The sequence below is a fragment of the Papio anubis genome, chromosome 18 (assembly GCF_008728515.1).
Source record: "Papio anubis isolate 15944 chromosome 18, Panubis1.0, whole genome shotgun sequence".
Lineage (NCBI taxonomy): Eukaryota > Metazoa > Chordata > Mammalia > Primates > Cercopithecidae > Papio > Papio anubis.
In genome coordinates, this window is record NC_044993.1 from 41,652,418 (window position 1) to 41,678,209 (window position 25,792).

At 45.8% G+C, this 25,792-nt stretch overlaps 1 protein-coding gene across 1 annotated transcript in view; it reads left to right on the forward strand.

The window, feature by feature from the left end:
- ABCC11 (ATP binding cassette subfamily C member 11) overlaps positions 1-25,792 on the forward strand; it is a 66,791-nt gene that overhangs the window by 4,764 nt on the left and 36,235 nt on the right. Inside the window, exons 3-13 of the mRNA XM_021931930.2 lie at positions 74-232; positions 3,951-4,098; positions 5,553-5,786; positions 12,264-12,437; positions 13,207-13,354; positions 13,526-13,674; positions 15,007-15,114; positions 17,378-17,632; positions 20,080-20,151; positions 22,735-22,859; positions 24,917-24,989. Of these exons, the coding sequence (XP_021787622.2) occupies positions 74-232; positions 3,951-4,098; positions 5,553-5,786; positions 12,264-12,437; positions 13,207-13,354; positions 13,526-13,674; positions 15,007-15,114; positions 17,378-17,632; positions 20,080-20,151; positions 22,735-22,859; positions 24,917-24,989 (1,645 nt within the window). The remainder of the gene's footprint in view (positions 1-73; positions 233-3,950; positions 4,099-5,552; positions 5,787-12,263; positions 12,438-13,206; positions 13,355-13,525; positions 13,675-15,006; positions 15,115-17,377; positions 17,633-20,079; positions 20,152-22,734; positions 22,860-24,916; positions 24,990-25,792) is intronic.

The window sequence follows — 25,792 nt, forward strand, 5'->3', positions numbered from 1 at the left end:
AAAAAAGGTTATCATTCATCCTTGCAAAATCTTGATCCTGACTTCATTCTTATCCCTGTGGCCCCTCTACTAGGTTTCCTGCCCCCCAGCCCCTGGATGATGCTGGTCTGTTCTCCTACCTCACCATGTCATGGCTCACCCCACTCATGATCCAAAGCTTTCGGAATCGCTTAGATGAGAACACCATCCCTCCACTGTCAGTCCATGATGCCTCAGACAAAAATGTCCAAAGGTGAAGCTGGGCTGGGCAAACCAGTGAAATAGTTAAAGACTATCTCTTGGTGGGATGATGACCAGAGATGCCTAAGGGTGGTAGGGAGGGTCCACCCCAGACCACTTGGCTCTTCCTGTAGGAAGAGGCCTCATACTAGGTGAGGGTTTTTAACCTGGGGTTCATGAATCTCCTACAATGGTATGGATATTTTGTACATACGGGCTGGAGATCTTTCTCTGGAGCAAGAATTCACATCTCTTATTAGATTTACCAAAAGGTTTGTGAACCCAAGAAGGTTATTTATTTATCATTTTTTATTTTATTTTTATCACTATTTTTATTTTTGAGATGGAGTCTTTCTCTGTCACCCAGGCTGGAGTGCAGTGATGCAATCTCGGCTCACTGCAACCTGCGCCTCCTGGGTTCAAGTGATTCTCCTGCCTCAGCCTCCCAAGTAGCTGGAATTACAGGCACTTGCCACCATGTCTGGCTAATTTTTGTATTTTTAATAGGGATGGGGTTTCACCATGTTGGCCAGGCTGGTCTTGAACTCCTGACCTCAGGTGATCCACCTGCCTTGGCCTCCCAAAGATCTGCAATTACAGGCGTGAGCCACCATGCCTGTCCCAAGAAACTTAGAAATGACCACTTCTAGTTCGTTTTGATTTTCTCTTCTGGATCAGGCATTCGACAGTGACACTGAGTATTACTTTGGGTAAGTGGCCCAGTCTCCCAATGCTCAAGCCACCACTAACTAGTTGTATGATTAAATTTCTTGTACCAGCTGTCACTCACGGTAATATGAGGACAAAAAGTGGGAGAATATGAATATGTGATTTTAAAGGTCCTGTATTCATGTTCCTACCTCTAGCTGCTTCATGAGAGATACCAGGTGGAAAATGAGTTCCCAAATGTGTTCTGGAAATTATAGTCTCATAAGAGCCTCCCCATAAAGAGCATTCAGTAGTCAGAGGAGTTTGTGAAATGTTGTACTATAGCCAGATGTTGGAGATTTACAAAGCAACTTAACATATTGAAGGCACATGTTTTCACATGGAGTACAGAAACTGGGTAAACTTTGACCCATTCCTTCTCAGACTTACTTGGTAAGAGAAAAAGAAATGGTTCCAGGAAATACTTTTTGGATAATGCCAGATATTGGTCAGAATCTCACCTCTTACTGACTATGATATCAGACAAGTTTCCCTTTCTGGGCCCTGTGTCTTTATGTATAAAATAGTGGATTGGCAGGCCGCAGTGGCTCACGCCTGTAATCCCAGCACTTTGGGAGGCGGAGGCGGGCACATCACGAGGTCAGGAGATCGAGACCATCCTGGCTAACACAGTGAAACCCCGTCTCTACTAAAAATACAAAAAAATTAGCCGGGCGTGGTGGCGGGCACCTGTAGTCCCAGCTACTCAGGAGGCTGAGGCAAGAGAATGGCGTGAACCCAGGAGGCGGAGCTTACAGTGAGCCGAGATCACACCACTGCACTCTAGCCTGGGCAACAGAGCGAGACTCCGTCTCAAAAAAAATTAATAAATAATGGATCATAAATTTATTTCATGGTCCTTCATAGGATTGTTGCAAGAAACAAAAGAGGTGATAAATTCATTTTTTTTTTTTTTTTTTTGAGATGGAGTCTGGCTCTGTTGCCCAGGCGGGAGTGCAGTGGCCGGATCTCAGCTCACTGCAAGCTCCGCCTCCCGGGTTTACGCCATTCTCCTGCCTCAGCCTCCCGAGTAGCTGGGACTACAGGCACCCGCCACCTCACCCGGCTAGTTTTTTGTATTTTTTAGTAGAGACGGGGTTTCACCGTGTTAGCCAGGATGGTCTCGATCTCCTGACCTCGTGATCCGCCCGTCTCGGCCTCCCAAAGTGCTGGGATTACAGGCTTGAGCCACCGCGCCCGGCCAAATTCATTTTTTAAAGTACACAGAGAATTGCTTGAACCTGGAAGGTGGAGGTTGCAGTGAGCCAAGATTGCGCCACTGCACTCCAGCCTGGGTGACAGAGTGAGACTCCATCTCAAATAACAATAATAATAATAATAATGATGATGATGATGTACCTGGAAAAACACTTGATGCTTAATAGGTAACCAGCTAAGTCAATGTGAGTTTGCTTGTTGTTCTCTAACCATTGTGAGTACAAGATCTCCTGACTTCCTTCCATTCTCTTCCAGTTCACTGATTCTCTTTTTAATTTCATTACTCACAACGTCTGTCCACAAACACTTTTGCAATCACTCCATTTTTGTTTTTTGTTTAAAGATGAGGTCTCACTATATACCCAAACTACTAAATACAGAGGGAATGGAAGAATTAGAAAACTCGTCATTTTTCCAGCACTAGTGGAGGTGGCGCTAGGCAGTGGTCATCAGTGTTGGAGATCTTGAAAATGAAGGAGGCAGGCTGACACACCCTAACCCACTGACCTCCTCAACATTCCTAAAAGTGGGACACCAGACATCATGTGGTTTCTGATGTGAGGCAACAGGAAGTACACTACATCACCTCTTAAATTTTTTTTCCAAATGACTTGAATTCTGGATTTCATTAAGCCTTAGGTCTAATGACCAGTTTATTAGGAAGCACAGGGGAACAACGATTATGTTAGACAACACCATGGAGATGCAATCAGTCCAGTTCAGAGTGTGTAAGATCCTACAGAATGAATAAAAATCAGTTTCTTCAACAAATAAATGGCGTAGAAATGCAGACCAGGGGAAATGCTTACAGATTAAAATGCAACTCAAGAGTTCTATCAGATTTCTCCTTTAGATGCAATGTGTGGACCTTGTTTGGATCTTGATTCAGAGAAACTAACTTTATAAAGACATGTTTAAATAATTAGAGAAATTTCAATACAGACTGGGCATTAAATGCCATTAAGTAATTATTGTTACTCTGCTCTTATGTTATTTTATTTTTTTGAGACGGAGTCTCGCTCTGTCACCCAGGCTGGAGTGCAGTGGCGCCACCTCGGCTCACTGGTTCAACTCGCCTCCCAGGTTCAAGCCATTCTCCTGCCTCAGCCTCCCAAGTAGCTGGGACTATAGGCGCCTGACTGTAGTGTTATTTTTATTGTTACTATGTTTTTGTTGTTGTTGTTGTTGGTTTGTTTTTTGTATTTTTTGAGATGGAGTCTCACTCTGTCACCTAGGCTGGAGTGCAGAGGCATGATCTCAGCTTACTGCAACTTCTGCCTCCTGGGTTCAAGCAATTCTCCTGCCTCAGCCTCCCGAGTACCTGGGATTACAGGCTCATGCCACCATACCCAACTAATTGTTGCATTTTTGGCAGAGGTGGGGTTTTCACCATGTTGACCAGACTGGTCTCGAACTCCTGACCTCAAGTGATCCACACGCCTTGGCCTCCCAAAGTGCTGGGATTACAAGCATGAGCCACTGCACCTGGCCCTGTTGCTATGGTTTTTTAAAGGACTTTATCTGAAAGAGATACATACTGAAGCATTTACAGATAAAATGATATGATGACTGAGATTTGCTTCAAATCCTCCAGGAAACAAAAGTTAAAGGGAGGAGACATGAAACAAAAATGTCAAATATTTTTAATTCTGGAAGAAGGGGGATGAGTACTCAGAAGATTACTACATTGTTTTATTCTGTTATGTTTGAAAATTTCTGCAACAAAACTCCTGGCTAGCAAGAACTAGGATGTTTGGATGTCACATGCAAAGAGATTCCACTAGTTCCATTATCCTCTTTTCAAGACTTCACCGCCTTTGGGAAGAAGAAGTCTCAAGGCGAGGGATTGAAAAAGCTTCAGTGTTTCTGGTGATGCTGAGGTTCCAGAGAACAAGGATGATTTTCGATGCACTTCTGGGTGTCTGCTTCTGCATTGCCAGTGTACTCGGGCCAGTAAGTGGCAGAGTTGGTGAGGTTTGGGGGACTCTAGGCTTCAGAGGTTTAGAAATGGAACTGGTGACATGTTCAAGTCCATGCCGTGAGTTAGAGATGCATTTGTCTTTCAGTTGCTGTCTAGAAAGTGAAGACCTTTTGAGGACGGTAGAGCATGGTGGTTAGGAGTAGCTAACTACCAAGGAGTGGCCCTGTAGCCACTGCTTGGGTTCAAACCATGTCCCTGCCACTTAGCTGGTGGGCGACTTCGGGCAGTATAGTCATGCTCTCTGTGCCTTGGTTTCCTCATGGAATCCCATGGAATCCCATGCACCCTCAAGTGTAGACCTTATGGAAACCCTTGCATGTAAAATGGAGAACTGCCTCATAGGGTAACATCAAATGAGATAAGTATATAAAGCACTTAGAATATGGCCTGGCTCAGAACATGTTAGCTCCTCTGAGAAATGGCTGAGCAACTCTGGGAATGTAGGTAGCAGGAAATAATGGTCTTCTCCAGGTACCATGGTTGGGATGAATGGGCTTTATCTTCCATCATTCTCCAGTTCCTCAGCCCAAGAGGCTCATATGAGAGAAAGAGTCTGATTGGCCAACTGGGGTCACATGATCACTGGTTGGCCAGAAGAAGTGGGGCACTTTGATTTACAGTCCAGCCTAGACTGCACCAATGGGGGAGATGGGAATCTTCCCAGAAGAAAACTGAGGCACTGGTACCAGCTCAGGGGAGGTGAATGTAGGTCAGGAAGAAATAGCAGTCTATGACAGAATGGAGATAACTGAGTCGGGTGACAGGTGCCGGGTCTTCTAGATCCACTCTCCGTCATTTTCCATCCTGCCCTGTGCCGCTAGTGTGGATCACATTAATGAGCCCCCACTGCCCTCTGGCTTCTGGTTAGGGTTGACCAGTGGGAGATTCCAAAAGGAGACTGGAAGGAGGGAGAAGATGAGGTCAGGATACGTATTCCCTGGGCGGCCTCCCTCCTTGTCCTTGGAGGCTGGTGATCAGAGCTCCTGTCCAGACCGTCTCTGGGCGCCTCACCCCTTTTGGGCCCTGGAACCTCTTCCTGCTCTTGCCCCTTAGGTCAAAGGAGGCCACTGTTCCCTGCTGTCACCAGCTCCATGGTGCTCCACCAGGCCTTGTTGGATTTCCTATATTCTGCCCACACCTTTGTAAAGCCACTTCGTTAACTCCTAAATCACTGTTTTGTGTGTGCCCCTTGTCTCCTGTCAGGATGAGGACAACCACCTAAGATTTCAGAACTGAGTCAGTTGAACTCCTAAGTCTCCTCCAACTGGACCTTAAGCTTCTTGAGGGCAGGATTGTACTTAGTCAGTTTTGATCCTTCAACAAATCCCCAGCATGAATCAGACCTCCCAACCCTTCTTCCAGCAACAAAACATCAAACGTGTTTGGCGGGGCAGTCTGAATGATCCAAACTCACATTTCCTTGTAGACATTGATTATACCAAAAATCCTGGAATATTCAGAAGAGCAGTCGGGGAATGTTGTCCTTGGAGTGGGACTCTGCTTTGCCCTTTTTCTCTCTGAATGTTTGAAGTCTGTGAGTCTCTCCTGCAGTTGGATCATCAACCAGCGCACAGCCATCAGATTCCGAGCAGCTGTTTCCTCCTTTGCCTTTGAGAAGCTCATCCAGTTTAAATCTCTAATACACATCACCTCAGGAGAGGTAAGCGGCTGGGACTGCCTATTCCAGGCCATGCTTCCCTACGCTTCCTCCAGACATCACTGCCCTGGAGGCCAAGAGAGGGAGAAAAGGGGGTTAGGAGAGGAAGGAGAAAGAGAAAGAAAAGAATTCCTAGGTTGAGTGTGGATAACCATCAACAATTGCCTCTGTGTCATGAAAGCAGGTCAACAATAATGCAGGAAATGCCACTTACATTCAGAGACTAGAGAGGATTTATCCATTCATTCAACAAGTAGGAGCTTTGGGAGGCCAAGGCAGGAGGGTTGTTTAAGTCAGGAGTTCAAGACTAGCCTGGGCAACATGGAAAGACTCTGTCTCTACCAAAAAACAAAACAAAACAAAAACAAAAATCAACCATCTGTGGTGGCTCATGTCTTGTAATCCCAGTTGTGGAAGGCCAAGGCGGGAAGATTACTTGAATCCAGGAGTTTGAGACTAGCCTGAGCAAAATGGCAAGACCCTATCTCTACTTCCAACCCTGCAAAAAAATAAAAAAAATTAGCTGGGCATGGTGGTGCATGTCTGTAGACCCAGCTACTCAGGAGGCTGAGGTGGGAGGATCATCTGAGCCCAGGGAGGTTGAGGCTTCAGTGAGCCATGATCACACCACTGCACTCCAGCCTGGGCAACAGAGTGACAGCCTGTCTCAAAAAAAAAAAAAAAAGACAAAATGTAGCCAGGCATGGTGGTGTGTACCTGTTGTCCCATCTACTTGAGAGGCTAATGCAGGAGGATCACTTGAGCCCAAGAGTTCAAGGCTGCAGTGAGCTATGATCACACCGCTGTACTCCAGCCTAGGTGACAGAGCGAGACCCTGTCTCAAACACACACACACACATACACACACCAGATAGTTACTGAGGCCTCTTCTGAGCCAGATTATGTTCTAGACCCTGGGAATAGGCCCCTTAACAAAAAGACACAAATCCCAAGTAGAAGCATGTTGGAAAGTGCATCCCCTAAGCCAACCTGAGGGTGAGGGTATGGGAAGACTTGATGGCTTAGGGAAATCTTTTGGGAAAAGCAATTTTTGGTAACATCTCAGAGTTTTAATTTCCTTATCTGCAAAAAAGGAATCCTTTCACCTGCCTGGTTATTGTTACTGTCCATTGTTACTCTTGCTTTTCTTTTATAGCATAACACGCACAAGCATTGACAGAAATGGAGGAAGATACTCTAACTTATGACCTATAGTTATGGAGGATACTGAGATTTCATCTATTTCATTTTGATATCTCTATTTTTCTGTGGTTTACCAATTGCCTCAAGGGTTGTGGGTTACTTTGATATTGAAACAGATACCTTAATTTTTGGAAAAGGCAACACTGCTTTGGCTCCTTTCCTTTAAGCCAAACCCCTTTGTGATCTGGCATTAGCCCCTTTCCAGCCTCATCTCTTCCCATGTCCTCTCCTCTAGGCCTAGCTTGACTTCCTCCTGTCATCTAGGCTTGGCTAACCTTCAGTGCTCAAATACACTGGACACGTCCACCTCCTGGTGACTTTGCTCATGTCACTCCTACTCCCAGCCCTTTAAAAATCCTACTCATCCTTCAAGACCCAGTTTAGTTTTCCTCTCCTCCATGACAGGATCTCCAAACCCAGCCCTCTACTGGCATTCCCTGCTAAGCATTTGCAGTTCTTTTTGCACAAATCTGGCTGCCCTACTAATATGAGCCCCCTTCAAAGACACAAACCATTTCAGATTCACCACTCTGTCTCTCAGAAGGCTCAACACCTGAATTACACAGAACAGATGTTCCAAAAACATCTGCTGAATTATTCATTGTCATCAAGTAGAGGGGCTCCATAAATGCAAGCACTGACAAACATTACGTATTTATTGGAATCATCATGGTTATTGTTGTTCACCATTTTATTGGTTCTGTGGCCTTAGGTAACTTGTTCGGCCTCTCTGAAGCTGTGGAATAATAATAGAACCAACCTCATAGGATTGTTGTCTCATAGGATTCAGTGAATTTGTACATATAAAGCATGTAGACAAGGGGTAGTGGTTGACACGTGTAAGCTGTACAATTAGTATTAGTTTCTATTAGGCCTTGAGCTCCACTGTCCTCCTGCACTTGACCAACAGCTAAAAGATCTCCCTGTTTATCTCAGGAAAGTCATTGTAACAACCGCTAACTCACTCTTAGCCATACATTGCTCCAAGTCATTACTTACATTGGCTTGATCAGTTCTCTAACATCCCTCTTGTGTGGCAGGTTCTGTTATTGTCCCCATTGTCACAAAGGAGGAAACTGAGGCAAGGAAAGAGTAGGTAACTTGTACAAGGTCATGTGATTGCTAAGTGCTGGGGTCTGAATTTGGACATGGTGCCTGGCTGCAGAGTCCAGGTCTTCAACCCTTGCCATCACCTGCCTCACTAAGGAACCCTGTGCTAAGGCCTAGCTTGGTTCCTTTCTGGGTATTCTGAGCACCTGCTGTATGCAAAATCCAGTTTCCTCAAACATCTTCATAGAAGCGTAAAACAAAGTGATCTATTTGAGAGTGGCGATGGAAGTAATTTCTGAAGTAAGGATTTCTAGGCAATTGCTTATACATTTTAATTAAATTTAATTTATTTATTTATTTTTGAGCTGGAGTTTCCCTATTGTTGCCTAGGCTGGAATGCAATAGTGCAATCTTGGCTCACTGCAACCTCTGCCTTCTGGGTTTCCTGCCTCAGCCTCCCAAGTAGCTGGGACTACAGGTGTATGCCACCATGCCTGGCTAATTTTTGTATTTTTAGTAGAGATGGGGTTTCACCATGTTGGCCAGGCTGGTCTCAAACTCCTGACCTTAGGTGACCTGCCTACTTTGGCCTCCCAAAGTGCTGGGATTACAGGCATGAACCACAGCTCCCAGCCTATGTTTTATTTTTAAATTAATTAAAAAAAATTTTTTTTACTTAAAAACATTTCTTTGTCTTTTCTCTTGCACTAAAATTAATTTTTTAAAAAGATCTGAATACATTCTCCTTGGAAACAAAATAAAATAGTATAGAAGTTGCCTTAGGCCTAGTTTCTTCCCCTATGCCAGAGGTTAGCACCATTAGCAACTTGGTTTTTGTCCTTCAGACCTTTTAAAGCACATTTGACTGGACGCGGTGGCTCACACCTGTAATCTCAGCACTTTGGGAGGCCAAGTTGGATGAATCGCTTGAGTTCAGTAGTTCATGACCAGCTTTGGCAATAGAGCGAAACCCCATCTCTACCAAAAATGCAAAATGTTAGCTGGGCATGGTGGCATGCGCCTGTGGTCCCAGCTACTTGGGAGGCTGAGGAAGGAAGATGGCTTAAGCCCAGAAGGCATAGGTTGCAGTGAGCCGAGATTGTACCACTGCACTCCAACCTGGACAACATAGTGAGACCCAATCTCAAAAACAAAAACAAAAGTCCATTTAGGTACACATGCAAGTTACCCATGAAAAGCATTGGATTTTGTGTTTGTGTATTTTTATGTAAATGGTACTATGTTTTACATAGTGTCCTCCTGTTGGTTTTGCAATAGAAAATGTAGAACATAGCTTTTGGGGGATTTTTTTTTTTTTTTTGAGACAGAGTCTCGCTCTGTCGCCCAGGCTGGAGTGCAGTGGCGCAATCTCGGCTCACCGCAAGCTCCGCCTCCCGGGTTCACGCCATTCTCCTGCCTCAGCCTCCCGAGTAGCTGGGACTACAGGCGCCTGCCAACACGCCCGACTAATTTTTTGTATTTTTAGTAGAGACGGGGTTTCACCATATTAGCCAGGATGGTCTCCATCTCCTGATCTCGTGAACCACCTGTCTTGGCCTCCCAAAGTGCTGGGATTACAGCCGTGAGCCACCGTGCCTGGCCAAGACTGAGTAATTTATAAAGGAAAAGAGGCTTAGTGAACTCACAGTTCCACGTGGCTGGGGAGGCCTCACAATTGTGGCAGAAGGTGAAAGGCACGTCTTACATGGCAGCAGACAAGGGAGAATGAGAGAGTTTGTGAAGGGAAACTCCCCGCTATAAAACTGTCAGATCTTGTGAGACTTAATCAATGTCACGAGAATAGTATGGGAAAGACCTGCCCCCATGACTTACCTCCCACTGGGTTCCTCCCTCAACATATGGTAATTGTGGGAGCTGCAATTCAAGATGAGATTTGGGTGGGAACCCAGCGAAACCATATCATTATTTTTTTCAGTGATGCTGAATCATAATTACAGTACTTTCGATGTACCCTAATAAAGTGTTATATATGCGTTATCTAGCACCGTTCTCAAATCAATATGAGAAAGTAGCTTGTAGTATTATTTCCATTTCACTGATGAGGTGACAGAGGCACAGAGACGTGGAGTAACTTGTCTATGGTTGCACAGCTAGTAAATGACAAGACTGGGGCATGAGCTCTGACAATTTAGCTCTAGGACCCAAGATTACCTACTACTTCTGGGGTGACTTTGTTGTTGTCTCAGACAGGTTCTCACTCTGTCACCCAGGCCGGAGTGCGGTGGTGCCATCATAGCTCACTGCAGTCTTGACCTCCCGGGCTCCAGCAATCATCCTCTCTCAGCCTCCTGAGTAGCTAGGACTACAGGCTCACATCACCATGCTTGGCTAATTTTTAATTTTGTTTAGAGATGAGGTCTTGCTATGCTGCCAGGCTGATCTTGAACTCCTGGCCTCAAACAATCTTCCTGCCTCAGCCTCCCAGAGTGTTGGGATCATGGATGTGAGCCACTTAGCACAGCCTGGGGTGGACTTTTTAAATCCTTTTCCACCAACTTGTAGGATGTTTCCAGCATTTGGCTGGTGTAAGCAGTGCTGTAATGAACATGCTTGTATGTGCTTCATCTAACATGTGTGAATGTTTCTCAACAGAAAAATGAAATTGCCAGATCATAGAGTTTTGTGCAATTTTTAATTTTAAAAGATACTTTAAAATTGCCCTTCAGAGTAGCTATACCAATTTTTGCTCCCTAAAGTACTTTTAAAAGTTTTAAAGACTCCCACTAGGGCACGTCCTAGAAACTAGAAGGAGTTTAGGTGAAAGTTAAAAGCAAATCACTTTATAAGGGATTCGGATTTATAATTCTAGAAAACATTAGTGAATTGTTCTTTAAAGATTTCCTGATTTGGAATGTAAGTTTTTGTGTTTTTGTTTTTGTTTTGAGACTGGGTCTCATTCTCTTGCTCAGGCTGGAGTGCAGTGGCATGATTACAGCTCATTGCAGCCTTGATCTCCTGGGCTCAAGTGATCCTCCCACCTCAGCCTCCTGCGAAGCTGGGACTACAGGCATGTGCCTCCATGCCCGGCTAATTTTCCTACTTTTTGTAGAGACGGGGTTTCACCATGTTGCTCAGGCCGGTGTCAAACTCCTGGGCCCAAGCGATCCACTCACCTTGGCCTCCCTGTGCCCGGCCAAATGTTACTTTTTATATAGCGTTGAGCCATAACAGTACCTCCCACACAGTACGTGTGGGAGGAGGGAAGTAGGCAGAAGAATGTATAACAAAAAAGAAAAAAAAGGAGAACATTTAATTAATATTATTATTAGTAGTAGAATGAATAGAATCAAGTGAAGAATGGAAGCAATTCTCTGGAATATAGATATTAGTGGTGTTATTAAGCAAAGGGGCTCACTGCCTAATGTTCTAGAAGCCAATACTTTGACACTGGGTTTTTGAGAAAAGAAAAGCTTTTTATTGCAAGTTGGCTCACAAGGAGACAGGAGTCCAGCCCAGATCTGTCTCCTTGTGCTTGCTTTAAGACAGTGATTTTATTAGGAAAGATTTAAGGAGTGGATTCTGAGATTAGTAAGTGATTGGTGGAATGAGAGGGGAGGTCTGAAAAGCCCTTGTATATATGCAGTGATCTCTTCATGTCTCTTCCTGGGTCCCATTTGCAAATTCACGGGGAATTAGTATGAAACATGTGGTGGAAATTTTTAGGCTGTGACGTTAGCAAACTGGTTCTACACAGACTCTAGTTAGCCATACCAGTTCTACCGATTTTAGCCAGATCTGTTATCTTACAAGCAGAGGGACTTTCGGCAAGTTGTTTCTTTCTGTAACTGCTGTCCTAAAAACTCAAGAATATCTGTTAGTCACTGGTTTCTTTAACTCTTTGGGGCATGGTTTCAGTAGCAGTAGTAATAGTGGTAGTATTAATCGTAGTAAAATATCCCTTTTATCGATCACATTCTATGTGTGCAGACACTTTCTATGTCATTGAAATCTCACAAAACCCATATAAAGTATGTATAATTATTCCAGCTTTACAGATAGAGAAGCTGAGGCTCAGAGTGGTGAAGTAACTTGTTGAGGGTCACACAAACAGAGAGAAGAAAGATGTGAACCTGGGGTGTCTGCCTCTACTCTTCCACCCTGCCTTTCAAGCCTTCCTGCTAGGAGAGGGCATGGGAAGGCCACCTGCCACCACTTCTGGGTACCCAGGGAGGTGACACCTGTGCCCGTGGACTTGCTGTCTTGCAGGCCATCGGCTTCTTCACTGGTGACGTAAACTACCTGTTTGAAGGGGTGTGTTATGGACCCCTATTGCTGGTCAGCTGCGCATCACTGGTCATCTGCAGCATTTCTTCCTACTTCATTATTGGATACACTGCATTTGTTGCCATTTTATGCTTTCTCCTGGTTTTCCCACTGGAGGTAATGTCTCTCTTTGTCACCCATTTGGTGCTGGGCCCCAGAAGTCCCAGGGCTCTGGAATCTGGGATAGCTCTGAGTGAGAACGTTGATTCTTGTTGACCTTTCAATCCATTGTGGATAAGATTCAGCTCCACTCCCTACCTCAAACTATTCTCTGGTCACAACATTTGGTTAATAAGTAACTAAGAGCTGAATGTGATGTGCAAAGTCTACCTCATAGCTTTCTATGGGAGATTATCTGCTTTGACAGCTTTCCTTTGTAGATAATCTCTGTGCAAGATTTTTGTTCCATCTCTTCTACCCAGAATGTGCTGGTGTAATAACACAGCCAGCATTTAACATTTGTCTGAGCACAGTATAATGGGGAAAGGGAAGCACATTTGTTGCCAAAGATTCAGGTGAAATAAAATTGAGAAAGCAGAAATGACTCTTGGATTGTGTGTGCTCTGAATTATTGAAGTTGAGTGTTTTCCTGAGTGCAGGCACTCTGATTGAAAGGTGATTTTAATTATTAGAGGATTTATGGTTCCAGAAGACAGAGGAACCATTTCAGTTTAGTTTCTGTCTCAGTAGCCACAGCCTGGCTTGGGACTCAGGAAAGAAAGGCCCCTGGGATGCCCTAAGGCATGGTGGCCTGGAGAGCTTCGACTGGAAAACCTCTCTTTGGAAATACACCCAGTTGCCCTACTTATGCCAGACTGAACCCTCCTGCCTTTGTCAAAGGAAGCCCTTGCAGATCAACTCCAAACTTGCTGTATCCTGACTCCAGGTATTCGTGACAAGAATGACTGTGAAGGCTCAGCATGACACATCTGAGGTCAGCGACCAGCGCATTCGTGTGACCAGTGAAGTTCTCACTTGCATTAAGCTGATTAAAATGTACACATGGGAGAAACCATTTACAAAAATCATTGAAGGTATGGAAAGTCTGGCTTTCTGCTCCAAACCTGATGATGGCATGGTGATCCAAGTCCCTCTCACCTCTTGGGGATTTTTTTTTTTTTTTTTTGATGCTTTGGGGATGGTGCTGTGCTCTTTGGAGAATGTTCTTGTGGTTATCTTTGGTGTATTTCTTTTTTATTTCCCAGACCTAAGAAGGAAGGAAAGGAAACTATTGGAGAAGTGCGGGCTTGTCCAGAGCCTGACCACTGTAGCCTTGTTCGTCATCCCCACAGTGGCCACAGCAGCCTGGATTCTCGTCCACACATCCTTGAAGTTGAAACTCACGACGTCAACGGTAAGGGTTTGGGGGGCTTTGTTTTCTCCCCATCATGATCGGGAGTTTTCTCACATGTCCTTTTTTAGCCATACCCCTCAAAGGTCTGAAGGCTTTGTAAATGAACACTATATGTTCATTTTGATTTTCCAGACAAAAGTACAGCACTGTCTTCCATCTCAACCCATCTTAAAAAGTGACATCTTGGACAGCCCTGTGGGCGGACTGGACAGCAGACCCATCAGGGGTGGGGGGGAGGTCGTCCCTGTAGTTAAAATTCTGACAATTTGAATTACACCTTGAGGTTGAGCAGTTCCTCTAATCCCTAAATAAGGGCCCCGGAAGTGCACTTCAAATACAAAGGTATAGCTTCTTTGGTCTTTTCCTTCGTGGTCAGAACCCGGCCCTGAGAAGTGGCAGCTGCCTTACAGGGTTAGGAATCCCAGCTCTTTGAGCAGAATAAGACAGGGTGCCGCTCTTGGAGGGGTGGTAATCCAACTGGGGAAGCCAGGAGGCAGCACCCAGAGCAAGAAGGGAAACATTTGAGAGTCTGCGGTCAAGGGATTGTGTGTGCCCCAGATGGCTGGCCCCTCTGCTTGGCTCAGGCATGCACCAGGGAAATAACCCCGAGAACTCTGAGGGTGTTGGGGGCGCTATAGAAGGAATACTTTCAGAGGCACTTGAGGCTGACACTGAGATGACACAAGGCAGGTCTAGACCAAGGCATTCCTGCTCCACTGGAGTTCATTTTTGGATGGAGCCAGGAGAAGAAAGGAGGAGAGATAGGCATGGATTGGAAGGTTCTTTCAGCACCTCCAGGAGGGCACCTTCTGGGGTCCTGAGAGCCTAAGGGGTTTTGCTCTAGTCACAGTGCAGCATGGGTTAGGCATGAAGGGTAAGGAGATGTTGAATGTTAGAAAGAAAACAAACATCTAAGGCAAAGAAGAAGAAATAGGACCTTGACAGCAAGAATAGCACCAAGCTCCATTGAAAGGAAGCAATGCTCACTCACATGAATTTTTTTGGTGTTTCCCAACTTTATTCCTGTATGTACTTCATGATTTTTCTCACTATGCCAGTGGGGAAACTGGGTTGCGGTAGGGGCAACCTGCCCAAAGCTAGAGATGTCAGTGGCTAAGCTGCAACAGGGACTAGACCTTTAACTCTAAGACTCCAAGACGAGTGCTCTTTCCCCAGCTTTTTCCAGTCTCCCCCTAAACACTAACTTAGCCTCTGTTGGATGAACCAGCTGCTTGTTGGATGCTGAGGATGCGGCTCAGGGATGCGGGTGCCAGGGAATGGTGGAAGCAGGAAGGGCCACGACCCTTACTGCCTCCTCCCCTTCTTATCCAGGCCTTCAGCATGCTGGGCTCCTTGACTCTCCTTCGGCTGTCAGTGTTGTTTGTGCCCTTAGCAGTCAAAGGCCTCATGAATTCCAAGTCTGCGGTGATGAGGTTCAAGGTAGGTGGTCAGGGGACTGGCTGTAGGCCCCCTGCTTGGACGCTCCTCTGCCTTCAGCCCCTGTGATGTTCCTCCCGAACATGTCCCCTGGCCAAGGCCTAGGTTGAGAGAGGGATTAGCTAACTCAGTGACCTCCTGTGCCAAGGCTGGTGTGGGGCCTGGGAAGACAGATGAATTGGGTCAGGTCTCAGTCTCCAAGGAGATCTTAGGATAGTGTGTCTAAACCAGGTCTCAGACAGATGCTCTGCAGACTTTATCCAGGTTTGCATAGAGTTACCCTGATAGATAGTTTTGTTTTAGAAAAACACCATAGATGTTGCTTGCATTGAAACACTTGGACATTTTATGTGAAAACCCAGATTTTTGAATTCTCTTGAATGATTAGAAGATCTAGTGACCCTGGACCACAATCTACCATGGCCACAAGCAGCTGGAGTTGAGGTGATAGCTGCCCTGTTTAGATGGAGGCATTTAGCTGCAGTTCGCTGCAGTCTCTACCATACCCTATTACACCTCCAGGCCTGGAGCTGCATTTTAATTATCATGTATCATCTTAGAAATGGTCCACTTCACTTATTTATATAGTTGGCATCTAAGTTTGAAAACCCTAATCTAAACCAATTTTTAAAAGTCATTTTGTAGTCACCCGACTTTTATGTACATGCAGTCCACGACCTATTATCACTCATTCACTCATTCATTCATTAATGCAAAAAATATATATATATATTTATTGAGCTCCTACCACAAGCTAGGCACTGAGAATACTGCATTGAACAGGGGTCCCTGCTGTCAGGGAGTTCCGATTTGGTATTGGAAACAGACAATTAATAAGTAAATTAATGATCAAAGAGGATTCGATCAGATCACATGAAGAGCCATGATGCCAATAAAACAATGTGATGTCCTAGAGCAAGCGTGTCCAACCTGCAGCTCACGGGTCGCATGTCGCCCAGGACAGCTTTGAATGTGGCCCAACACAAATTTGTAAACTTTCTTAAAACATTAGGAGATTTGTTTTTTTGCGATTTTTTTTTGTTGTTGTTAATTAGCTGTCGCTGGTGTTGGTGTATTTTCTGTGTGGCCTAAGACAATTCTTCTTCCAATGTGCCCTAGGGAAGCCAAGGGATTGGACATGCCTGTTCTAGGGAGTATGTTGGGGAGGGCTGGGGGCTCCTGGGAAGAGCCTGGTTAAGAAAGGCCCCTGCCAAGGTGACTGAGTGATGATGACCAGGCAGAGGAAACAGCAAGTGTGAAAGCCCTGAGGCTGGAACGAACTTGGCTGCTCTGAGTAACACAAACAGTGCTTTGCTTATCACCAGCCCAGCGCGCTTCCCTGACTTCTCAGCAGCTGTGAGAAGGCTCCTGCCGCTGCCTTCCTTCCCGTGGGACACTGGGTTTGTCCATTCATTCTCCCCTTCTGTGCTTGTTTTCACCTGTGGAGGCGGCAGAGATGAGGAAGCCGCAATCAGAGCTCAGAAGGATGGGTAAGAGAGTCCAAAATGTCAGGAAGCATCCTTCTAGATCTCTTAAGCATATCTCCAGGTAGGCCTATTTGAATGTAATCCTGACTTCCGTAGGATCATACTCCCCTCCCATTCTTTTGATTGCTAGAATTTATGTAGTTCAACCCTTATGCTTTATAGACAGGGAGCTGGAGATGCAGAGAGAAGTGACCTGCTGATGGTCACCTTTTGAAATGTATGACCCCAAATGACCTTTCCCCAGTGTGAGACACAGACAGAGTTTTTATTCTCAATAGCTACAAGTAGAATTTTTTTTTAAAGAGATGGAGGTCTCACTATGTTCCCCAGGTTGGTCTTAAACTCCTGAGCTTAAGCAATCCCCCGACTTGGCCTCCCAAAGTGCTAGGATTACAGACATGAGCGATTATGTCCAGCCCAATATTAAAAGAATTTAATTAGAAAAACATCAGTCTTATGAGTCAACGGCTATCATCACTTGGGATGAGGCTAATGTAGGTTAGTCCTTAGTCAACCTCCTGAGCAGAGTTGCCGTTGATAGTGCAGTGTTTGCAAATATGGAAGAGCAGCCCTGTGCTCTGAAATTTGGAAAACGCTGACCTAGAATTGTCACCCGCAGAAACTGGCCTTTCCTAACTGGTGGTACTTCTGCAAACTTTTACTGCTTATTCGAAATTCAGCAAACCATACCAACTGGCAGGCTTGTAAAACTGGGAACACATTCCTGCTGAACTAAAGAACTGCATTCCTCCTCCCTCTATTTCCTTTTGTCTTTTCAGAAGTTTTTCCTCCAGGAGAGCCCTGTTTTCTATGTCCAGACATTACAAGACCCCAGCAAAGCTCTGGTCTTGGAGGAGGCCACCTTGTCTTGGCGACAGACCTGTCCCGGGATCGTCAATGGGGCATTGGAGCTGGAGAGGAATGGACACACTTCTGAGGGGGTGACCAGGCCTAGAGATGATGCCCTCGAGCCAGAGGAAGAAGGGAAGAGCCTGGGCCCAGAGTTGCACAAGATCAACCTGGTGGTGTCCAAGGTAGCCTTGTTCAGGCCATGCAGGCAGGCTGCCTGCCAGGCGCTCAGGACCTGAGACTGGGAGCTTGGCCAGGTGCCCCACCATTTCCTTGGTTAAAAACTGCCCTTTCCAAGATCTCTCCCTTTAAAATTCAAATTTTTCATGGAGGGCAAATACAGAGTATCTTTCATTTTTTAGTGTGAATTAATCTATCATGTAAAATTTTTTTGGCTTAGGTAAGACCCAAAATAATATGAGAGTACTGTGTGCTGGTCCTTGGAAGGACCAAGGACACAGAAAGGGGAAGGGAAAGGAGACTCAGCTCACATATATTACATTCCTCGTATGTGCCAAGCACTATCCTGTGTTTGAATTCTGTTATTCTGTGAACTCACCTTATCTGGCTCTTTCTCTGCCTGATGTTTACAAAGATTAGCTTCCTGCTGTCTCCTCTTCGCCCCTCCTCTTTTCTTCTCTGTTATCTATTAATGTAGATATTGATATCTAATAATAATTGACATAGACTAGATATAGATATTGATATTCATATATAGTGATAAATGTCTAAAAACTAGATCATACCTAATAGTAATAGGTGTTAATATCTAATATCTACTGTCTGTTATCTATTTATACTTCTTTCCTTGGTGATCATCTCTAGCCCTATGGTTTTAAATTCTATCTCTGTGCTATGATCTCTAACTTTGAAGTCTCTTCTGGACTCCAGACTCGATTGCATATATAATATCTCTCTTAAGTGTCTATCAAGCATTTAAAATGAAATAAGGTTTTGATATTCACCCCCTTTAATGAGTTCCCTAAATCTTCCTTCTCCTGGGAGATGGCACCATCATCCTTCCAGTGGTCAAGGACCTGGAAGTCACACTTGATTCCTTTCCTTCCCTCCCTCGAATCCAATCCACCAGCAAGGCCATCAGCTTGACTTCCACATTTGCCCCGAACCTGCCACCCTCACCATAGCCCCTCCACTGCCCTATCCCTGCCACTGTCATGCCGCTCCCAGAACCTCCTTATCCCCCTCTCTGCTCCCACTTTTGTCTTCTTATGAGCCTTTTACCATGCAGCAGACAGAGGGATTTTCCTTTTTTAAATAATTAATATGTATTTTTTATTTCAATAGCTTTTGGGGTACAAGTGGGTCTTGGTTAGACGGAGGAGTTGTATAGTGGTGAAGTTGAGATTTTAGTGCACCTGTGACCCGATAGTGTGCATTGTACCCAATAGGTAGTTTGTGTCTCTCACCCCACTCCCACTCTCTGTCTCTCTGAGCCTCCAAAATCCATTATACCAGGGGTTCCCGACACCTGGGTGGTAGACCTGCACTGGTCCACAGCCTGTTAGAAACCAGGCCGCACAGCAGGAGGTGAGCGGCAGGCCAGTGAGCATCACCGCCTGAGCTCCACCTTGTGTCAGATCAGCGGCAGCATTAGATTCTCATAGCAGCGCGAACCTTATTGTGAAGTATGCATGCGAGGAATCCAGATTGCTCCTTATGAGAATCTTGCCTGATGATCTGAGGTGGAACAGTTTCATCCTGAAATCAATCCTCCACCAACCCTCAGTTTGTGGAAAAATTGTCTTCCATGAAACTGGTCCCGGGTGCCAAAAAGGTTGGGGACTACTGTATTATACTATGACAGAAGGATCTTTCTGAAATGTAAACCAATTCAAGTCACTCTCCTTAAACCCTTCAGTGACTTTTCACTGCCCTTAGAGCCCGGGTTCCTCCAAATCGGTACCTGTACCTCTGACCTCTTCCCCACTAGAGTTCTCACAGCTCTGGGGCAGCAATGATGCCTGCTCTGTAGAAGCCTTCCCTGGCTGACTCGTCTAAAATTGACTCAACCCCAACTCTCTGTCTGTCGTAAGAGCCGACTTCATTTTACTCATATCACTTATCTCTATCTGTTATTTATTTATTTATTTATGTAGTCTGTCTGTCTTCCCATCCCCTCAGCTTACGTTCTAAGCTCAATGTGAGGTCTTCTCTTCATTACTGGGTCCATAGAGGAAACTCAGATCACTATTTGATGGATGAATGAATGTTTGAGTAAATGCATGCATGCATGCATGAAATTCTGTGAGACTGGCTTGTTTATTCCCATTTCACAGATGGAGAAACTGAGGCCCAGAGAAGCTAAGTGGCTTTCCCAGGATTGCTGCATAGAATAGACACCAATCTGGAATTCAGGGTTCTTGCCACCTACCCCTGAATTCCCCTCTGCCTTTTCCTTGTGATCTGCTTCCTCTCGGGCCACCCCTCCTGCCTCCAGGGACTGAACGCAAAGCTCCTCTTGAGCTTTGCTTGTCTGAGGAGTCTTGGGCTCTGTGTGGTTGTTTTGTTTTCTGTGTATTGTTTTGGGTTCTAAACAGTTGAGCCGCCCTGAGCAGGTGGATATGCCAGGGCTGTGCTGTCCCAACACTTGTGTGTCCTCCTTGGCTTGCAGGGGATGATGTTAGGGGTCTGCGGCCACACGGGGAGTGGTAAGAGCAGCCTGTTGTCAGCCATCCTTGGGGAGGTAAGTGATCTGTGGCCACATGCGTGCCTGTCCGCAAGCAGTCCAGGCGCTCCCAAGCTCCAGTGCCCCAGGCAGGGTCCCCCACTGCTTTCTTCCTCACAGGGGTCTGAGCAAGTGGGGTTTTTATAAATCAAAAATGGTTGTGCTTGCACTGTGTGGGAGGTGTGTGATCAAGGTGGGCCTTTCTCTTCACCTTGTGGCAGCACCTCTGGTGCGGGCTGCCTCTTACATCACCTGGAGATCTGTCCTCACCTGTGCTCTGTGAGGATACAGGATATTAACTCAAAGTTAATATGATCATACAAATTATTTAACAGGGAATTGAGTCCAATCTCTCTTCCACACTGCAATACCCTGTTGCAATGGTTCCTTTAAAGAAAGACCATAAAATCATTTTATAAAGCCAAACTCAGAACATTGAGAGTGGGATGTTTGTGCCTTTTAGGACGGGATCGGAAGAGAAATGTTGGGGGAGAAACAGGGAGAAAGAAGGAAGGAAGGCTGGGGAGAGGAGGCCTGCTGGATGGGATGGGGCAGTCTTACTCGTACTCCGGCAGTGGGGTACATATGCCTGCTAGGTGCACTTGCCCTTGAGATTTGAACCCCTCATTCCATCCCCTGTGGACAAGTTTGAGGTCTGCTGCCATGTGGACATGTGGTTCACACACCCTTTCTCCAGTTTCTTTTTTCTTTCTTTTCTTTCCGTTTTCTATTCCCTTCCTTTCCGTCTTTCTTTCTTTCTTCATTTTTTTCACACAGAGTCTTGCTTTGTCATCCAGTTGGGAGTGCAATGGCGTGATCTCGGCTCACTGCGACCTCTGCCTCCAGGGTTGAAGAGTTTCTCATGCCTCAGCCTCCTGAGTAGCTGGGACTACAGGCATGCGCCAGCAAACCGAGCTAATTTTTGTATTTTTTGGTAGAGACGGGTTTCACCACGTTGACCGGGCTGGTCTTGAACTCCTGGCCTCAAGTGATCCACCCGCCTCGGCCTTCCAAAATGCTGGGATTATAGATGTAAGCCACCATGCCCGGCCATTTCTCCAGTTTGAAAAAACCCCAAGCCCATTCCCCAGATCCTTTGGGGTCACACTGCACACCTTATAATGAACACTAAAAGCACCCATGCCACCTGCTACGCATTTTTGTTCACCTTCCCGCAGGAGTCTTACACCAGCCCTTCCCCACAGAGCCCCAACCTCACCCCCTCCTGGGCTGCCATCTCTTCCCCCTTCTTCTTCTGCCCATTGTCCCTTGTTCCCCTATCACTGGGAGAAGTTTTCCTTCCTTTCTTCGGCTTTTCCCTCAGCTCCTTCTCCCAAATGAACATTGCCAAACTCATCCCTTCCTTGGAATGCGGTTATGTTACCAAAGCCAACTCTCTCTTAATGCATCAGCCACGTGCTGCATATGGGATGGCCTTTCCCCAGTTTCTTCGCAACTGCAAGGAAGAAAGACTCCATTAAAAAAAAACAGTAAAACTAGCTTCAGTACTTACATGCCAAGTCCTGTGCAAAGAGCTTTCCATTTTCCCCTTTAACGCTGGTAACCTCCCATGACAAAGGCACACTCATGATGACCCATTTACAGATGAGTATGTGAGATTCTGAGAGGTGACTCATCCAAGGTCATGCAGCAGGTAAGGGGTGAGCCAGGGCTGAGTCCCAGGTCCACCTGAGGTCAGAGCTCTGTTCTACATCACAGGAGCATCACCCGGCAGCATCCAGGCAAGGCCACCTCCCTACGCGCCCAGTGGTTTGTCAGTTTCCTATGCAAATAAGCCTGTCACTTTCCTTCTAATAAAGGAAGACACAGAGATGCCATTTTAAAGTTCTTATTTGTTAAAGTCTGGCTCCAAACTAGAAGTAAACATGTCAGGGTATAAAAGAGAAAGGATTAAGAATGATGAGGTCCCATGTCAGGGTGCTGGGGATGAGTGTCTATCTCTATTTGTTTTTAACGTGTTGTTTTGAACTTATGCAGAAAAGCTGGAAGAACACGACAGCAGGAATCCATATACCACCATCTAGATGCAGCTGTTGATAGTTTTTGCATATTCACCTTACTATACAGACATATATTTTGTAGAATGCTTTAAATTACACAGGTTATAACACTTTCCCTTCTAAATACTTCATCATGATGTCCAAAAGTAAGAACGTTTTTCTACCTAACCATGATAACATTATCCTACCTAACAATAATAATTCCATAATACCCAGGCATGCTCAGAGATAGCCTGGAAATTTTGGTGTGCACGGTGAAGACCATGGAGGCACTGGCTACCAGGGAATGGCGCTGGGACAAATAAGAGGAAAAAACGTTTGGGGTGTCTTTAGTGCAGACCTTGGATTCAGTCTAAGCAGGACCTGGCTGGGCTTATCTCCAGCTGCTTCCACATGTTCTCATGGCCGGTCCCTGCAACTCGCTGGTGGGCCTGGCAGGGCCACATTAAAAGTCCCTTTTACCTAGGAGAGCCCCCAAGGTCCTGGAGGGCAATGGGGCCGTGGGCACTGTGCCTGCTGAGCCAGGCAGGCTCTGTCTCTTTGCCCACTTGGTCCTAAGGCTGGACTCATTCTGCCGCAGATGAACTTGCTTGAGGGCTCAGTAGGGGTGCAGGGAAGCCTGGCCTATGTCCCCCAGCAGGCCTGGATCATCAGCGGGAGCATCAGGGAGAACATCCTCATGGGAGATCCATATGACAAGGCCCGGTAAGCTCCTGGAGGGGAAGGGGAGAGCACAGGGCATGTGGCTGGTCTGGGGGCACTTCCAGCTTTGAACGGTAACCTGACAACTGCTAACACTTGTGTGCTCCACTTTCACTCATTATCATATTCACCCCTCATTGTGAAAGAAATACCATCATATCAATTTTCCAGATGAATCAGCTGAGGCCCCAAGAGGTTAAATAATTTGCCCAAAGTCACCCAGGTGGTGGGATGTGATAGAGCCAGGATTTGAACCCAGTTGCTTTCAGAAACTTCATGCTTAACTATTATGCTGTATTGGCTCAAAATAGTCAATATATTCTCCCCCCTCCAAAATTGCTACAGTAGAACTTCCTTTGTATTCGTTAAATCTTGGCCTCTAAGTGAAAAGGAAAACAAATGGGAGCAATGAGGTTCTGTGACATAGCGGAAACCGGTTTGAATCTATGGCCCCGTGGATCTCCCAAGTCTTGTCCATATCCCTCCTTTCCCTCTGTGGCCTCTCCCTGCCCTAGAATTATCGGGTTCACCTGCCCGAGACATGAGATTGGATGTCATGAGTGAAGCCTGTTCAGTGAAGGGTCCAGGAAAACTGCTCTGAATGCTACAGCTACGCTTCCAACTATGGTGGACTCTGACCTGTGACTGTTTGCTTGGTTTTGCAATTGGCCCCCAGCAACAACATAGATATGGAGGTGTAGGAACTGGCTGTCTCTGTCTAGTTGTCCTGTGTACACCTCACAATCATGTCCAGTGCCAACTCATGAGCACCCTGCCTACTCAGCCCCATACACCTGGCTTCTTTTCCCAAATTGTGCAACTCAGTTTAATGGCATCACCCAAACCTTGCACCCGGGGAAGCCAGATGTCTCCTCCTCTGAGTGCTTCCACATCTAATTGGTCACCAATTGTGAATAAGCCTGTCTCCTACATATCTCTTGTATTTCTGTCTTCTCCATCTCTGCTTCTAGTTCGTTCAGCCTGTGATCTCTTGTTTGAACAGTTCCCACTGCCCCTGCCCTTGGGTCCCTGTCTCTAATCTCCTGCTCTGTTCCACCCCGCGTAAGATTGTCTCCAGGGCAATCAGCCTAAGTCCGGGCTCTCGTCCTGTCGTTGCTCTTCTTTATGGTCTTCTGCGAGACTGATAGAACCCATACAGAAGTTTTGAAATATCTGTTAAAATAAAAACGCACCAACCCTTTGACTCAGCAAATCCACTGTTAGGTATTTAATGTGCAGATATTTTCACCCATGAAGCAAAGACCCATATACAAAGATGTTCACACTGCACTGCTCACAGGAGCAAAAGAGTAGAAACAATTCCAATCTCCATCACTAGGGCTCTGGTTAGATAATTTATGGTGCAACCATATAATGGAATACTACAGTGCCATTAAAGCAATAATAACCTATACCTGCAGTACCATGCAGTACACATCCATATATGAATAGATTACTTCTGAATAAATACATAAGACACTGTAATAGTGGGTGCTTTTTTTTTTTTTTTTCTCCCAGGCTGGAGTACAATGACATGATCTTGGCTTACTACAGCCTCCACCTCCCCAGTTCAAGCGATTCTCCTGCCTCTGCCTTTCGAGTAGCTGGGACTATAGGCACGCACCACCACACCCAGCTAATTTTTGTATTTTTAGTAGAGATGGGGTTTTGTCATGTTGGCCAAGCTGGTTTCGAACTCCTGACTTCAGGTGATCCGCCCTCCTCGGCCTCCCAATGTGCTGGGATTACAGGTGTGAGCCACCACACCCAGCCAATAGTGGCTGCTTTTGAGAAAAGCAAATGAAGGTCAAAGATGGGAAAGAGAACTGCTTTTCATTGCGTCTTTTTGTTCCGGTCAAATATTTACTAAGAGTGTGTATTAATTTAAAAGAAATGAAAGAGGGAAGGAAATGAAAAAAGCCTTCGGTGGTATACCATTAAACACAAGATCAAGTCTAAATTTCTTAGCATGAAAATCAAGACTACTCCTTTTGACACTGGAAAGGGTGATGGGCAGGAAGGCTGGTCCCCTGTGCCTTACGGCTCCCTGTCCTTCGCAGATACCTCCAGGTGCTCCACTGCTGCTCCCTGAATCGGGACCTGGAACTTCTGCCCTTTGGAGACATGACAGAGGTAAGAGGGAGGCAAGCCTGCTTGCTCTGTGTAACGTTGGTGCTCTTATGTTCACGCTGCCTCCCCAGGCAGGGAAGGGAAGGATCCCAGCTCTTCCTCCCAAAGCAGCTGGAGTTTTTCCTGCAGCAGGTGCAGGAGAAGCAAAGCTTCCCTCACTGAGGGAGGTTGGGGCTCAGCTTATAGAGGCACCTGGAAAGGAAAGGGGGTACCTTACCCCACAGAGGTGGAGAGCTGACCTCAAGTTCCTTCTTCTGAAGCAAGAGCGGAGACCCTCTGAAGATGAGAACCCCACCCCCATCACCCTTGCCCCACTCCAGCCAGTGCAACATCAGCCATGACCCGCAGGGGCAATTTCTGGCTGTAACACTTCCCTGATAATTCACAGTCTTTCACATCTGCAGTCACCTTAATACACATACGACCTTCACCCACGATAAAAGTGGCATTGCCTTCTTGATTTTAATAGTCTAATAATAGCTCAGTCTGTTGAACACTTACTACATGCAAGGTGCTATTCTAGTGACTTGAATATAGTGTCTTTGGTGAGAGTCACAATAATCTCAATAATCTCAGAAGGGTAGTTTTTAAATAATAATTCTTCTTCTTCTTCTTCTTTTTTTTTTTTTTTTTTTTTTTGAGGCGGGTCTCTATCTGGGCTGGATTGCAGTGGCCCGATCTGCGGCTCACTGCAAGCTCCGCCTCGGGTTGCAGCCATTCTCCTGCCTCAGCCTCCGAGATGGCTGGGACTGCAGGCCGCCACCACACCGGCCTAGTTTTTTGTATCTTTTAGTAGAGGCCGGGGT